The sequence below is a fragment of the Sinohyriopsis cumingii genome, chromosome 9 (assembly GCF_028554795.1).
Source record: "Sinohyriopsis cumingii isolate HCF-2022 chromosome 9, ASM2855479v2, whole genome shotgun sequence".
Lineage (NCBI taxonomy): Eukaryota > Metazoa > Mollusca > Bivalvia > Unionida > Unionidae > Sinohyriopsis > Sinohyriopsis cumingii.
The window spans coordinates 4,818,040-4,836,726 of record NC_142969.1 but is presented as its reverse complement, the minus strand read 5'-3'; the positions used below and the strand labels follow the sequence as shown (position 1 = coordinate 4,836,726).

Here is an 18,687-nt window from a genome sequence, read left to right as displayed (position 1 = left end):
GTACAATTCTCAGCTTATGTTTTGTTTTAGTTACCCTTTCCATACTTTTTCCCCAGAAGTAATATATTCATTTTAAAGCATCGGAAATTGTATATGTGCTTTTTTTTATTGCTGTTATTAGTGACACTGTGTTTTCTTGCCCATCTGGCAGGAACGCCAATTCAGCATATAGTATATGGCCTTATGCTGATGTTCATCTTTCATCTGACATCCATCAGCAATTGCTGTTTTGAACTTTTCTCAATAACTGCGTGACGAGTCTCAACAAAATGCATCCTGGCATAAAGGTCTTTCAAGCTTGAAAGAATAATGCCAGTCTGACATCAGATATGGCCACCATTAATAAACACAGAAAAACCTTTAAAAATAGAAAAAAAACTATGGAATAGAATTTGATTAGAAAGCATCCTGGCGTGAGAACACTATTCAGGTATATATCAGTGATGCTGCTTGGGCATCAAAATACGACCAACATTACAAAGAGTAGAATTTTATTTAACTAAATAATATTTAGTCACATCTCCACAACCATGCATCCAAATTCATCCAAACATGAATGCAACCAATCACAAAGACCTTTCAAGTTGATACAAACAATGCTGAAATGCAGTCAGATATATCCATCATTACTTAAAATAAATAAACCTTTGCACAACATTTTTTCCCCAAACCACTCCATAGAATTTAACCAAACATAACAGAAAACATACTAGCATGAAGCCATTTCAAGTTTGTATAAATGATATAGATGCTTAAACAGATATGGCAGCTTGGATGTTTGTGTTGTATGCCATGCAGTAGTCATGGTAATCTCGTTGATGTTTGTGTTGCATGCCATGCAGTGTTCATGGTAATCTCCTTGATGTTGGTGTTGTATGCCATGCAGTAGTCATGGTAATCTCCTTGATGTATGTGATTTATGCCATGCAGTAGTCATGGTAATCTCCTTGATGTATGTGATTTATGCCATGCAGTAGTCATGGTAATCTCCTTGATGTATGTGATTCATTTCATGCAATAGTCATGGTAATTTTGATGTTTGTGTTGTATGCCATGTGGTATTCATGATAATCTTGATGTTTGTGTTGTATGCCATACATTATTCATGGTAATCTCCTTGATGTTTGTGTTGTTTGCCATGCAGTGGTCAGGGTAATCTCCTGTATGTTTGTGTTGTTTGCCGTACAGTGGTCATGGTAATCTCCTTGATGTTGGTGTTGTTTGCCATGCAGTGGTCATGGTAATCTCCTTGATCTTTGTGTTGTATGCCATGCAGTGGTCATGGTAATCTTGATGTTTGTGTTGTTTGCCATGCAGTGGTCATGGTAATCTCCTTGATGTTTGTGTTGTTTGCCATGCAGTGGTCATGGTAATCTCCTTGATGTTTGTGTTGTTTGCCATGCAGTGGTCATGGTATTCTTGATGTTTGTGTTGTTTGCCATGCAGTGGTCATGGTAATCTCCTTGATGTTGGTGTTGTTTGCCATGCAGTGGTCATGGTAATCTCCTTGATGTTGGTGTTGTATGCCATGCAGTTTTCATGTTGCTTTAGTTAGGGCATTTTCTTGGCTTAATTATTGCTGCAGTATGGATGGTCCATTAGAGAAACGAGGAAGTCCATATGATAACATGTACAAATGCGTACAATACAAGTAGGTCCCAAGAGTTTCCAGAGTATCAACTTTGTCATTGACAGATTTGGTTAAAAATTATTTTACATCAGTCATGACATACAGTATTTATATGTTTATAATATATATGTTGTTGCCAAACTGCATAATTAGATAAACTCAAACATAAGACATGTATTGTGTACAAATGTTTTAATTTTTTTGCAGGTATGGCACAAGGCTTGCTTCAAGTGTCAGGTGTGCAGCATGGCCCTGAATATGAAGAACTACAAGGGCTATGATAAAATGCCATACTGCAATGCGTGAGTAACAGAGTTTTCTAGTGTGAATAGATCATACTGTGGGAGTGCATGTTTCAGTTTTGTAAATGCCTGCCATAAGGCGTGCATGTTATGTTACGATGCTGTCCAGCCTGCTATCCGATTGAATGTCTTACCAATTGGGTTTATGTTCATCATCTACAGTTACCAGATATTGAGGATGGCTTTCATTTGGTGTTAGGAAGAACTCTAGCATTTTTGGGGTCAAAAGATCAACATGTTTAAGGTCAGTGTAACAGAAAGAAGAAAATTAATCTCAACAATAACTCAGATTCTCCATAATCTGCAGACACCTAATTTTGAGAATGGCTTGCTCCAGTGGCCTCAGTGGTTAGAGCATCCACCTCAGTGGTTAGAGCATCCACCTCAGATGCAGGATGTCTTGGGTCTGAAGCCGAGCCCAGTCATACCAGAGACTTATAACAATGGTACTAGTAACTGCCTCGCTTGGTGCTCAGAACAGAATTAAGAGGTTAGTGCTATAGTGTTAGGACTGGTTAGCCTGGTGTCAGGATAATGTGACTGGGTGGGGCATGATGCTCCAGTGCTAGACATCATTAGTGGTGCAAAAATGAACTGGACTCGGAACATTGTTCGACTTTTAGTTTAATATGGCTACACGAACCATTTATTCAGTACCCTTATTTCTCAATGATTGTTTTAATGAAAATTAATAAATTTCATTTTGCAGTCTTTTCCAATAGAACATATGCACAGCCTATCACATTTCCCCATTCTCCTAATCCATTATATGCAGTAATGAAACTTTGCATCGTCTGTAATTCACTTACTTGATGTATCTTATGATTTTTAGTAAAGAACTGGACTGGTACAGTGTCCCACTTTAGCTTTGCCTTTACGTTATTCTTGAGACGGGGAACCAATCTAGGTATCCTACTAAATTCTGTAAACTCGTTGAAAGTGTGAAGCAAATTCAGATAATGTATTGATATAAATTCTAGCCCTCTTTTATTTTTTATTTAAGAAAACTTTTAATGTTTGATAGTGTATGTGATTTTCCCATGTCACATGCTTCTAGCGACATGTCACTACTTTAACATAATGCTGTTTGCATTTGAAAAAGTTGTCCGCTTTACTGAGGGGTAGATATGAAAAGGTGGATAACAGAATTTTCCCGAGTAGTACATCAACTTTACCACACCTTGCTAAGCAGGCCATTAGAGACAGTTTGTTGCATAGTAATTTTGCCATTGTGGCCAATAATGCAGTTTTTCAGAAGACTAAAGCAGTGATAGGTGTTGTGTTTTGTATCCTGGTTAGCCAAGGAAGGAAAACCGACCATGAACTACAGATTTAAAAAAAGTTATCACTGTCTTTTAAGGTCTGTGAGGCTTTATGAATTTGGAACACAGTAAAAATGCAAAATATATGTCTTGTTAGATTCCTGAGGAAATATAGGAGGCCATTGTATGTTTCATAGACAAATAAACTTTTGTTCAGAAAATATTTTTCATGTAGGTGAACAAGTCATGTCTGATTAATTGAAAGCCTATATGGAATCAAGGGGTATAAATGTTAAATAATTTTAAGATTTGGAACTGATGGAGTTTCTTTTATGGTTGGTTGGATAAACAGTCTCTTGTAAATCTAAAAAGTAAACCCTTTTGCAATAAATGTACAGTTCTGCCAATCGTGTGGTATTGTGCACATCAGGAGCAGGTGACGCTATACTGGTATCATACATTGGAAAGGCTTTCCAGGAGATGTCGACATGTTTTACTATTTCAAAAGATCCACAGTGTTATGTATGTTTAATTTGTAATATTTGTTGGCTTTTCTTAATGAGTAATGTTATATACATTTGTATTTGTCCAAAGTCAAGGTCATGGTGTATCTAACCAGTGATAACAACGTAAGACATAGCTAATATTTCTCTATGAGGGTGGATTAAATATTGAGATCGCTATCAAGGGGGTAAACAAGTTTATTTGAGTCTGAGTCTAGGACATCAGATTTCCACTGGGGAATTCCTAAACTGGTTGGCAATTTTGAATCTTTTATATAATATTGTTTAACTGAAAAATTACTCATTAACATCTAAAGGAGAATCAGTCTTGCTGAAGTGTTCAGCTTTTAGTTTGGGAGGATTTATTTATTCATATATTTGCTGGAATTACAAAGTGCTCAGTAATATTCCTGGGCTGGAACATTAATTTGGAATTCCACTGTATTCAGACAATAACATTTTATAAAATTATATTGCTGTCATACATCAAAAGACTATAAGCACATCATCATAATCCAAGCCATTGGTATGTTAGCACAGTCATGACAAGGGCACATTAACAAGTTCAATATTGGAATTATTTGGAATACCACTGGAATTCAATTGGAACGTCTTACATTTTGGATTTGTGATAGAACTTTTAGGACTATCTGGGATATAACCCTTTCATCGGGTTTTCCTGTCTAGGGGAAGTTAAGTCTGTCAACTGTATGGACTGCTTTACCAGTCTGGGGCAGTGTTCTTCTTTACAGTCATAGTTCCCCACTGCATAAACTTTGGGATACCTCTAATAACTTCCTTCTTGTTATGTAGATATTTGGATTATTTCATGCGTTAAGCTTGAATACAACTTGAAATCTCCAGAAAAAGGCACTTTTTGAGCATGTTTCCAAATGGTCAATTTCTATTCAAATGGCAGAGTTTGAAGCAAGATGAGAATGAAGTGTCAGATTATGAATTATCAAAATATTTATCTGTTGTGACCTAATAAAGTTGATTGAAAATGAGAGAAAACATCTGGAGAGGCTTGTGGGTGACAGTGATGACGATGAAGAGGACTTTGAAGGTTTTGTACCTGAGGAAGTGTGAACTCCATGTGTTTGTGTGAACTCCATGTGTTTGTTTAGAACCAATGGGATTTATTTCACTTTTCTGGGAGAGTTGAACCCAACAGAGTATTAGATGGCTTCAGAAAAGCTCTGGAATACTTTCAATTCTTTTATTTAAATGAAGTTTTTGAAAATATTGTTCATGTATGTGCATTTTATCTGTTGTTACCTTTTTGCTCCTGTATTTTAACAGTTATAATAGATATGCAAATTTTATTGAATTAGTCATACAGTGTGACTTTTATCCTTTATTTTGTTACCTAATCCAGTCAGATATCTTTAAAGTTGGCAAAGTTATGTTATTGGAAAATCCACAAGTCAGTTTGCTTTACAACTTCAAAGTTACTTAGTGTTTAGGGTACAATACCTGCAGAGTTACTTAGTGTTTAGGGTTCTATGCCTGCAAAGTTACTTATTCTTTAGGGTTCTATGCCTGCAAAGTTACTTAGTGTTTAGGGTTCTATGCCTGCAAAGTTACTTAGTGTTTAGGGTTCAATGGCTGCAAAGTTACTTAGTGTTTAGGGTTCTATGCCTGCAGAGTTACTTAGTGTTTAGGGTTCAATGCCTGCAGAGTTACATAGTGTTTAGGGTTCTATGCCTGCAAAGTTACTTAGAAATTAAAGGGTTAATTCATAATGTTGTTAGTTCTTTTTGAATTTTCTCATTGCTTTCTAGGGAAATAAATTATTTGTTGAATTTGACCAAGCTTGTAGATTTTTGCAAGATCTTTTACTTAATTTAAGACAGTAGTCATAACAGCAGGTAGAACAGCACTACAAAGAACACTTATCTGATATTAGATTTATTTCCACCATGCACATGCTAATGAATGTTGTACCAGCATTTACTCAATTAAACCTTGTATTACAAAATTAAACATTGTATTACAAAATTAGAACTTGGATATAGCAGTTTTACCTGTTGCTTTTGGAAAGTGTTCTTGAGTGTAACAAAAAAGGCCAAAAGTGACAGATTGCACTACTGAAAAACAGAACTCTAGGAGAAACTGGTGAAAAATGTAGTGACTTGTGTACAAGGATAACAAGCTGTTTATTGATGAAATCAAGGCTGCTTTAGAAATTGCCAAACTAAGAAGAGAATTTACATGTACTGAAAAACTTGTAGCAAATGTAATCGAAAAATTCCACTAAACTAGCCTTTGTTTTTAGATATTTAGGAATGCATTCGGTGATACTTTTTGCAAAGGGAGAAAAAATAGTTTGGAAATTTTGATTTTGTTAAATTCCATGGTGATAATAAGAAAGCAGCTAAAATAAATGACTTGTAGTTCTGTAGCATTTAGAATGCTTACCTGTAAGAAAGGTGGTCTTAGACTAACCTAGGTATGGAATATGATAAAGCAAGCACGTTACCTCACTTGATAATGTTAGCAAAATTGCCCCGTCAGCTGATTCTGATGGAGGTTCTAGCTGCCAAAACACCTACACTTCAGAAATTGCTTGAAAGGTGAAATTCTTCTGCAGTTAGTGTTGGGTCAGAGGCATCAGAGAGGATAATCAAATTTTTGTAGGTCTTCATGCTGATAATAGGTAAAAAATAATCCACATAAATAATCTCATTTCATTGTAAGGTTGGTCCATTGAGATCACACTAGCCCACTTTGTCAGCTTAAGGGGGCCAGCAGTGTGAAACATTGCATTTTGGGTAAGAATGAACTGTAATGATTTGGGGTTCAAAACTGGTTATTGTTCAATTTCACTGTGACTAAGAGAAGAATTTTTTTCTTCTATTCAATAATGATAGTTCTTCAACATCTACAGCAACCAAACTTTGTGGATGGCTTGCAGTTAGAGTAAGGAAGAACCCTATCTATTACAAGTTTAAAAAAATTAAAACTCAAGGATGCTATAACCTAAAGAATTAAATTGGTTTCTGCAAAATCATATTAAAATTCTGTTTAATATACCTTTATTAAGCTTTGCCAAGGCAACATCGAGCACATTTGAAGGACATTTTTTGGGACATATTATAATTAGATATTGTGTGGGCTTTGGTAGGGTTGGGGTGGGGTAGGGCGCTCCCAATATATTATTTAAATTACTATGGAAGTCCCACCCAGGCTCGATGTTGTAGGAAGTGAAATTAGTGATATAGAGAGGTAAAGCTCTGAGCCCCCAGTCAGCAGTGCTGACAGTTAAATTATTGAGAACACAAAGGTGAAATTCAAAAGAAAAACAATTCAGTATTCAAATAATTTCCCAATCACTCTTCTCCCTCTTGACCAGGTGATCTCCTTCCGACTTCCCTCCTAACTCCTTCTCCTTGACTGCTCTTTTCCAATTTCTCCTCCTCGACTCCTTTTCCTCCTCCTCCTTGGCTCTGCTTTCCGACTAGCCTTCGATTCACAGCTGACTTCTCCACTAGTTTCTATTCTGTCTCACTCTTAGAGACTCGGGACTAACCACACCGGAAGTCTGTCCCCTAAAAGTTTCCTGTGAAAACACAAGGACGTTAGCATATTTCCTTAGCCATCTCATCTCACACTAACCCAACAATCAATCATCAGATAAAGGCTATTACATTTTTCGGTCACGCATTCGTGCGCATCGAAATACCCATATGCTCTTGTATGGTAGACAACGTCATAATAAAAGCATGGTATCAAGTACTTAATCATACAGGCATCACTAACTGCATCAAATCCGTATATATATATATATATATATATATATATATATATATATATATATATATATATATATATATATATATATATATATATTCTTAGTCTCAGTATACTGAACAATAATAGCACAGTAATCAGATGCATCTCTGTACATTACGCTTCCACAAGTGTACACAAATATTCAGATATCCATATTAACTAATTTTACACACTGCAACCTTTTTCCAAAGTTACAATTCAATTCAACAGTTGCAAAATCTAGAATATCACATGAATAAATGCACTAGTTTACTACGAATTAACCAAATAGTGGATTACAATATTGATTTTAACTACGAGCTAGCAATCTACATAATTCTTTACATAATCATAGCTCATTTCTCAAATATGCATGTAAATTAAACACTACAAAGGTAATTCTGTGTACTAATGATTCTAGTAATGAAGTATACATACTGCACATAATTACAATTACAATGCTGTAATATTCTGCAACAAATGAGCAAATAACTTGCTGACCTTTACGAAGCTTTGTCTTTCCTTAGAATTTCCTAAGTTTTCCCACCAATTCACGAGTGGCTTCCTGGAGTTATTGCTACAACTTCTCAGCACAATGTTTCACAATGACTGGGGGTTTCTAGTCTACCATATTCAGTTAAATTCGGGTTGAAATGGTGACCACACCCTCTCTCAATTTCGATTGGATATCGATTCTACCCTGTTCTATTCAACTTAGCAGACAATGCTCCAGCCCTCTGTCAGTGTGGTGAGATTTACGATGCCAGTAAGGGTCCATTGTTCTTGAACAAAGCTTTCAACATCCACATGTGATTTTTGACACCCAACAAGCTGGGCTCTCATAACAATTCCGAACAGGACCACTATAGCCGTGGGGTCTAACATATACACATGGCTTCTAACCAATTCCTTTGTTCTTGACTTATGTAATCGCAGCCAGGCTACGTGACACATTATATACATTGGATTCTGATGACAAAGTGTTTATTTTATGTGAATGTGTTGGGCTTGCATCCACCTCTTCACTGCAAATGGACTCTTCCAGCAACTGGAAAATGTTAGTAAGCAGGCTCCCTGTTTACATAGAAAACTTTCATTACATTTCAAACAATGTTTGGGACTGCTTGGTGACAGTTGAGTGTGTGTGTGTGTGTGTATGTGTGATTTGGATTTTCAGGGTAGCTTTAACAATTTTTCAGTCATGTCATATTGCTAAAATGGCTTCAGTCTGGCAGTTTATAATGATGTCTACTACTAGGGCATCATGGTGCAGACATGTAGCATGATGTCCCACCCAGTCACATTATTCTGACACCAAGCAAACCAGTCATAACACAAACGTCTTAATGCTGAGCTCCTAGCGAGGCAGCTGTTGGTACCATTTTTATAATTCTGTGATATGACTCGGCAGGGATTCGAACCCACAAGCTCCTGCATCTGATTCAGATGCTCTAACCACTTGGCCACTGAGTTATGAATCGAGTAAATCCTTGATGCTTTCCGTTTTTAAAATTGGTTGGTGGGTACAAGCTGCTGGGAGGGTGGGTCTAAATTATTGCATACCATCAATGTCACGGCATGATACCCACCCCTAAAATATGGCTTAGAACATCAATGGAGAGTGATCATACCTATATGGTATGGTGTTTCAGAAGGACAAGTCGATGACATGAAAATCTTTAAATCCTGATTAGGGGTGGGTGGAGGGATTGCGGGTATTTGCAACATAAAGAAAACACTTAGGCATGATATTTGTCTGTCAACTTCGTGTACATTTTTCCTTTCCGTTTCAGACACTATCCACAGACAAAGCACACAGCTATTGCAGACACACCTGACATGAAGAGAGTCCAGGAAAACACAAAAATTCAGAGCAATGTAAGTAACCATTGTGACATCTATTGTTGAGGTTTTAGCTCTCTGCATAGTCTTTTATACCTGATTTAACAACAGCAGCAACATCAACAAAAGAAAATCAGGAAAAACATAGGTGTTGGTATGTCAACAGGAACCTAGATATTGTGGATGCATCTTCATTGATATGGTCATTTTTATAATTAAATCACTGAATCTTGTTGGTGTTCTAAATAAAAAATTGTTACTATGAGTATGTACAGCACCAAGAAAGTGGATCTAGTAAGCAGAACATTTTTGCTTTGACTTTTCAGGTACAGAGATCACTGTAATTTATGTCACATAGGTTCAAAGACCACTATTATTAATGTTACACCAGTGACTTTAGTTCAACAGTTTTATTGACTTAAGTCTTGGTGACAGGAAGATTGATAGATATAGCAGACTTGATTTCCATTACTTGGAAGATTCATGTGATAACACCTCGATTATCTGGAACACAGACTGTTATTTTAAAATAAAAGCTGTTGGATGATGAGGTGTAAGTGCAATTTCTTGAACCACTTGAGATTTAAATATAGAACAAAAAATCCTTCTGGGGATTCATTCTTTGCCATGCAGTAGATGCCCACATGGCTAGCATTGTTCTATATACTTGTAGGGGTGGGGTGGGGGTGCTAAAAGCACATCGGCACAATGATGGCTGTATAGTGCAGAGCAAAGGCCAGGGAGAAAAATACTACAAGCAGTAAACTTGCCAGAATCCCCAGGAAGACCAGCCCCTCCAAAAAACTTGCCAGAATCCCTCGGAAGACCAGCCCCTCCAAACATTGTGAACAGATAAGAAACAAATAGCAAACACGCTTTAAAAAATCCCAAAGCAAAACACAAAGGCAAAAAACGGGCATAATTCTTAAAATACAAGGTCTACCTCACTTGACACTTAGCATTAAGAGGTTAGTGTTAGGACTGGTCTTTCTGGTGTCAGGATAATGTGACTGGGTGGGATATGATGCTACATGTCTGCAGCATGATGACTCAGTGCTAGACATAACATATAAACTGTCATACTGCAGACATCGTAGCAATATGACTGGAAAATTGTTAAAGCTACATTAAAAATCCAAATCACACACACACACACACACTCATTTGGCAATGTTCAGCACTGAATCAAATTTTTTTAGGACTGACCAATTGTTAAATGTAAGACTGATGCTGACATCATCGAGTTCACCAAAAGATAAAAAGTTAGATCCTAATCAGCAGGGAGCATGATCTACTATTGACAGTGACCAGGAGGACCTGCCAGAATCACTTAATGCTGTTTCCGAAAATGTATTGACTGATATGGATAGAAACCCAGGATATTGAGCCCTCAAAATTTATGCAGCTGAGAAATATAAACTTTGCTTAAATAAACAAAAACAATCTAGTCTAAAAAATCCTAAAATCATGAAATACTTCCAATAGGAAAGAAATCATGCAAGTGAATATTGTTTATTCTATTACAATTAGTACTTTTTATGAACAAATGTGTTTGATATGTACATCATATGATTTTAAAGGGATTACATACATGTATGCAAGTTTTTCTTTTTTTTCTGTTATTCCATGTTCTGGAATTGATAAAGGCATGCTGCATATAATGTGATGTCACTCAGTCTCTAATCATCACATACAACTGATGTTTTGAACTGAAAATGAGAAATTGTATTGATACAAAAAAAATAGACTTGACATTTCTCAGTGCACTTGTTACAGGTATATATGTTCATTTATATAATTGCAAACTGGGTGTAGAAATGGTACATGTGTGATTGTGATCTAATTAAAATGGAATGACGATTTTAATGTCAGGCTGCATTTTGAATCATATCTACGACAATATGGGTTGAAAGAAATAATATATAATATGTTTTTATTTACTTTCTAAAATATTAGTATCAGACATAATTTATATAAACTTACAGTATTACTATGCATTTGACTGGCATTTTGTTTACCCCCCCCCCCAAATACACAAGTATGCTCAATATATTTATTCATTTTGGCCATACCACTGCTCAGTACATAATGCAGTTGGCATTTATGGACCCGACTACCGCATTATAACGGGAGAGTGGTACATAGGTGTATGTAAATAAGCAACATGTAAAACAATTTGGCCAAAAATTGATTTTTGTTGAATATGGGTAATGGTATGCTTTATTCTAGTAAAATATAAAATAATGGAGACAATATTAATGTCAGATTGACAGCTACGGTACAACCATTTCAAGTTGTTGGTGATTTAATGACTGGTAGTCAATCCAGTCTTCATCAAGGACCCACACAATGTCATACAGTATTAGGTTGAAGTTTTAAAACCTGCCAAGACCAACCAGGGTCAGCAGTCCCCTTGTGTCCTTGGGAAAGTCACTTAGCTCCCATTTCCTCTGTATGATGTAGCTAATAAAATGCAGTGAAAAATCGTGAAACAAACATTCAACATGTAGCCAGATATGCATGATGTATTTGGAAAACCGTAATACTGATAAAAAATGCAACCAATTGTCGGGAGTGAAAACAATCACAACTTTGAATTTGCTTTCATTTCTATTCCTTTAAATTAAATTGTGTTGAGAATGGGCTAAATTAATATCTTGCCCAGTATAAAATAAAATTAATATGGTACTCATTTGCATCACAATCCTTCTGCTTTCTGTTCCTGCCTCCACTCTCATGCATAACGGACAAACTGCGCAGAAATGTGGAGTGGGAGAGAAAAGGAATTAGGGCTGGGTTAAAACCTTGAAATGGAAATTACACCAAGTAACTACAAGAATATGGTTCGTTGTAAAGATATGTGTGCACTTTCCTTGGGATTTATCTACATTGTTTATCAGTGATACAAAGTTGCAAACCATGTTGACATTTTTCCTTAAATTTCTCGTTTACATGGTACACATACAGTACTGTGATGTATTTAATATTTTGTTGTTGTTTCTTTAACATACTATAATGTTCTAAAAATTATTAATTAAATACAAAAAGCTCTATCTCTACCTCTGGACCATCATGGCATGATGTGGGCTAAAATCTGTGAAATGACGAGTGTAGAAGATATTCGTTTGTGTCATCCCATGATGTATCTGGACTTATGAATGATGGTAAAAGTTAAACTGCCTGGGGGGGGGGGGGTGTACTAGAGAGAGAGAGTTTATGGTTTAATATCAGTAGTAGTTACTAAAGCAGAATAATGACTTAGATCAGCAGTAAAATATATTAAAACATTTAAGTTACCTCTTGTTGGTTCATCATTTTTAGTTTCTATTCCATATTAATTTCCATGTGCTTTTATGTGAATGGTTAAGCTTTCATATGAATGGTGTGGCTAACCATAATAATAATAATAATAATAATAATGACCTTATTTAAAGAGGGTAACAGAATTAGCTAAGAACTAATCTACCTTGAGGCCCGCACACAAAGGAATTTAATTATTGTAGCTGCATCTCTGAAGCCACTGGATATATTGGGTTTGGAAGAAGGATATAGAGTGGGCATTTCTAATCTCAACTGGAATACTGTTCCAGAGCAGAGTTCCAGAGTACTGGAAACTTTTTTTAAAATAACTCCTTATTTGGTTTGGGAATTTTATACTGTTTGGTAGATACGGATCACAGGTGGAGAGTATTACCAGGTAGCCTATACTGGAATAGTGATTGTAAATATTCAGGAGCACTATTATGGGATATCTGTACATTAATTTGGCTTTTCTCAAACAGATTCGTTCTTTAATAGGTAATATTTTTAAACTAACAGCTAAATTTTCCTTGCTTTCTTTCTGGTTTGATATTAGCCCAAATGCTCTTTTTTGAAGATGTGCCAGTTTTGCTATGTTTTTATCATTTGAATTAACCCATACTGTATTACAGTAGTCTAAATAGGGTTGTATGTAACTGTTATAAAATAGTTTTCTGTGCCTTTCAGGGAGAAAATGTCTTATCTTAGAAATTTCGAGTTCATGCTTTGTGTTTTGGATGTCTGGCAATGTTGTGTCATCTGCATAGAGATCTGTAGATGATATTGAGTCTCTTAGTAAAAGTGGTAGGTCGTTAATAAATAAAATGAATAGTAATGGACCTAGAATTGAGCCTTGTGGTTCTCCATATCTAACTGTTCCAGGTTCAGACAGAACATTATTTATGTAAACATGTGTTCTCTCACTTAAGTAAGAAGTAAACCATCTAATTGTTCTTTCATCACACTGGTAGATTTTCAGTTTCTTCAAAAGGATTTCATTATCCACCATGTCAAAAGCTTTCCTGAAATCTACAAATACAGATCCTATTATTCTACCTTGGTCAAGTGCTTGAAGCCATTTATCAGTTAGGGAGATCAAGGCAGTCTCACAGGAATGTTTCTGTCTAAAGCCTGATTGATTTGGTTGGAACAGCAAGTGTTTGGTTAAATATGACATGAATGAGTCATGGACATGTTTTTAAATCAATTTTGACAAGTTTGGTAGTGTTGAGATTGGTTGGTAGTTATCAGCATCATCCTTAGAACCAGATTTGTGAATAGGAGTTACTTTTGCAGTTTTCCATATTTTGGGGACAGATGAGGTTGCAATACTTAAATTAATTATGAATGTTATGCTATCTACAATAGCAGGGGCAGAAGATTTAACGAGTCGTGGACCAATCTTATCAAGTCCTGTAGCTTTCTTGGTATCAAGTTCACTGAGACATTTTTTAACAAAGTTTTTGATACTGGTGGGATAGAGAAACATACCTCCTTAGAGATTTTGCTGCTGCAGAACTTTTTCAGTTCATTAAAGTTGTTTTCTGTCACTGGTTCTTTTAATTTTGTGGTAATGTTGGTGAAAAAATCATTGAAAACATTTGCAGTGTCAGTGTCATCAGTGACTATGGTGTCATTTACCAGAAGTGAGTGAATTTTATTTGTCTGACCTTTGTGTGTTCCTCCAGTGAGTTCATTGAAGACTTTACAAATGGAGTTTGTGTTGATCTTTTTGTTTTCAAGCAATGATTGATAATAAGTTGTTTTTTTAGCTTTTTAAATCATACTTGTTATTTTATTTCTCCATACTTTATATTGTGCATGGTTTCCCATAGCCTTAAATTGGTCTTGTGTTTTCATAGCATCTAGGGTTTCATTAGTAAGCCAGTTAGGTTGAATTTCAGTCTTTTCTTTCAGTGGTGCATGCTTAGAGACTACATCCATGAATAAGTCAGTCCACACCCTCAGGGCTTCATCTATGTCATCCAAATTTTGCATCATATTCTATGGAACTTTATATAGGTCATTGAGAAATTGTTCTTCATTAAATATTTTGAATGATCTGTAAGTGATCGTTTTGTGTGTATTTTTCTTATTTATCTTGCATTTAACCTTTTTTGTCAAAAAAAGTAGGATAGTGGTCACTAAGACCAACATTCGGTACATTAACACTTGTGTTTGTAGTGCTCTACTTTTATCATTAAAACCATCTTTCATGTTTAAATCATAAGTGTGTATTATATTGATTTAATCAATGAAGAAAAATGAAACTAAACAAATAAAGCAATCGACTTATCAGTATGCAAAGGTGATTGTGAGTAGCCACAAAAAGCATAGAACTACATGTTGTAGAAGAAATGGTCACATGATATTCAGATCAGGTTTCCAGTGAGAGGCTTCTGATGATGTTTGATTGGACCTCAGTGAAATTGGTGCTGGTCCAACATCCAATACAGCTGTCATGACAGCTAATTTGAAAACATTATTATTCCTCAGAACTATCACAGATATTTCTAACACTTAGGATCTTAATTACCTGGAATTAGTTTTGGCCGGTGTCAGGGATTCTTGTTTTATTTTATGTGTGTATGTGTGTGTGTGTGCGTGCGTGTGCTATATTCAGCATAAACTGCAGGTCTCTATAACATGCTTTGAATAGCTTTGTACCCACTTCTATTCATTTCACATGCCTTTTACCCAGAAATTGAAATAAATGAAAACTTCCTAAAAGGGAGAAAGAATGACTGAACAAACTGTATTTAAATGGTATAATGCCACTGCTATGCTGTACAATAATAAAAATAATGGAAATGATGCTGTTTGTTATTATTGCTGTTATCCCTTAGGCAATAATATTTAGGATATGTGCAATGTGTGTGACATGTCATCACATGCTCTCCCATTCTCTTGGAAACATTCATTTTAGGTTGTAACAGACAACAGCCAGAAACATTAGGGGTAATTGTACACATTTCTTCCAGACCATTTACAGAATATTGATTATGTGTTGTTGACAGGATCATTCAGTGTTAGATAATGGTGTTGTTGACAGGATCATTCTGTGCTAGATAATGTGTTGTTGACAGGGTCATTCTGTGATAGATAATGGTGTTGTTGACAGGATCATTCTGTGCTAGATAATGGTGTTGTTGACAGGATCATTCTGTGATAGATAATGGTGATGTTGACAGGATCATTCTGTGATAGATAATGGTGTTGTTGACAGGATCATTCTGTGCTAGATAATGGTGTTGTTGACATGATCATTCTGTGCTAGATAATGGTGTTGTTGACAGGATCATTCTGTGCTAGATAATGGTGTTGTTGACAGGATCATTCTGTGCTAGATAATGGTGTTGTTGACAGGATCAATCTGATAGATAATGGTGTTGTTGACAGGATCGTTCTGTGCTAGATAATGGTGTTGTTGATAAGATCATTCTGTGATAGATAATGGTGTTGTTGACAGGATCCATAGATGATAAAAACATTTTTTTGTTTTTTATTTTACCTAAAAAAAATGCGTTCTTTTACGTTTTTTATTTTTTTTGCGTTTTTTATATGACTTCATTCACACGAAAAAGTGAAACCATATGCAGTGCAAGAGAGTGCGAGATGTAGTGTTTGTGCGTGCAAATCTTCGCCTAAAGGAAAAGCTGGACAATATAAATTATATGGAGGAAACCATAGAGTGGTCAGATCAGTCAGATGGTGATAACGACATTGAGTGAAACAAATTTCAATGTTATCTGGACTACGGTTTAAAACTTTTGACATTTTTTCATATTTGTATCACTGAAACTTTAAAACTGGTATGTAGCGTGTAAATAAGTAAAATATTGATTTTTGTGTTGCCTAAAAACTACTGAAACGTTTTTTTTTTTTTTTTGTTTATTGAGAAGAAAATGTGTTTTTTTACGTTTTTTATTTTAATTTTAACGTTTTTAACATCTGTGACAGGATCATTCTGTGATAGATAATGGTGTTGTTGACACTCTTTCTGTGCTAGATAATGGTGTTGTTGACAGGATCATTCTGTGCTAGATAATGGTGTTGTTGACAGGATCATTCTGTGCTAGGTAATGGTGTTGTTGACAGGATCATTCTGTGCTAGATAATGGTGTTGTTGACAGGATCATTCTGTGATAGATAATGGTGTTGTTGACAATCATTCTGTGATAGATAATGGTGTTGTTGACAGGATCATTCTGTGCTAGATAATAGTGTTGTTGACAGGATCATTCTGTGCTAGGTAATGGTGTTGTTGACAGGATCATTCTGTGCTAGATAATGGTGTTGTTGACAGGATCAATCTGTGATAGATAATGGTGTAGATGAATTGTAATTGTGTCTTTTGCACATATTTATCCTGAATGTGAACACTTCCCATTTAGATGCATCAACCTTTATTGTTACTTATTCATGGAACCAATAACCACATCATGTTTTGATCTGTCAAGTTCAGGTAGAAATAAGTCATGGATGTGTATATTGTTATAATTTGAACTCAGAATAATACCTTGTCTTTGCTTTCATATTTTTTTACACATAATAATAATGTTGATAATCATATATCATATTTCTTTACATTTACTGTTTTCATAATGGGAAAGAAGTTACGTCTGGGCTTGTGTAATTAGGTACAGTTTTGCATTTTGTTACAACCACTTGTAATTCCTATATTTTATAATGGGAAGGAGCTTGCATAGCGTTTACACAAATAACTTGTAATTACTATATTTTTATAATATGAAGGAGCTTGCATAGGGTTTACACAAATAACTTGTAATTACTATATTTTTATAATATGAAGGAGCTTGCATAGGGTTTACACAAATAACTTGTAATTACTATATTTTTATAATATGAAGGATCTTGCATAGGGTTTACACAAATAACTTGTAATTACTATATTTTTATAATGGGAAGGAGCTTGCATAGTGTTTACACAAGTAACTTGTAATTACTATATTTTTATAATATGAAGGAGCTTGCATAGGGTTTACACAAATAACTTGTAATTACTATATTTTTATAATATGAAGGAGCTTGCATAGTGTTTACACAAGGAACTTGTAATTACTATATTTTTATAATGGGAAGGAGCTTGCATAGTGTTTACACAAGGAACTTGTAATTACTATATTTTTATAATGGGAAGGAGCTTGCATAGTGTTTACACAAGGAACTTGTAATTACTATATTTGTATAATGGGAAGGAGCTTGCATAGTGTTTACACAAGGAACTTGTAATTACTATATTTGTATAATGGGAAGGAGCTTGCATGGTGTTTACACAAATAGCTTGTAATTACTATATTTTTATAATATGAAGGAGTTTGCATAGTGTTTACACAAGGAACTTGTAATTACTATATTTTTATAATGGGAAGGAGCTTGCATAGTGTTTACACAAGGAACTTGTAATTACTGTATTTTTATAATGGGAAGGAGCTTGCATAGTGTTTACACAAGGAACTTGTAATTACTATATTTGTATAATGGGAAGGAGCTTGCATAGTGTTTACACAAGGAACTTGTAATTACTATATTTGTATAATGGGAAGGAGCTTGCATAGTGTTTACACAAATAACTTGTAATTACTGTATTTTTATAATATGAAGGAGCTTGCATAGTGTTTACACAAGGAACTTGTAATTACTATATTTTTATAATATGAAGGAGCTTGCATAGGGTTTACACAAATAACTTGTAATTACTATATTTTCATAATGGGAAGGAGCTTGCATAGTGTTTACACAAGGAACTTGTAATTACTCTATTTTTATAATGGGAAGGAGCGTGTATAGTGTTTACACAAAGTACTTGGCTTATGTAATTAGTTTTGCATTCTGTTTGCAACCACTTATGAAGGACATGAAATTGGTATTTTTACTTGCATGTGGTTACGTATGAATTTACAAGTACATTTTGTAAAGTGATTATCTGATTAAGAAAAAAAGATATTTAAAACCTGTGAATGCATGCAATTAACGTTTGACTATCAAAGTAAATATACTGTATGGTAGCGTCTTAAAGTTCAATGAAATGATTTGTATAAATTTTTTTCTTT

At 35.1% G+C, this 18,687-nt stretch overlaps 1 protein-coding gene across 7 annotated transcripts in view; it reads left to right on the top strand.

Moving 5' to 3' along the window:
* The window catches only part of LOC149791200 (LIM and SH3 domain protein F42H10.3-like), a 135,135-nt gene that overhangs the window by 50,284 nt on the left and 66,164 nt on the right, over nt 1-18,687 (top strand). For all 7 annotated transcript variants that reach the window (XM_089969652.1, XM_089969658.1, XM_089969657.1 and 4 more), the window contains exons 2-3: nt 1,838-1,932; nt 9,265-9,349. In XM_089969652.1, coding sequence (XP_089825778.1) covers nt 1,838-1,932; nt 9,265-9,349 — 180 coding nt within the window. The remainder of the gene's footprint in view (nt 1-1,837; nt 1,933-9,264; nt 9,350-18,687) is intronic.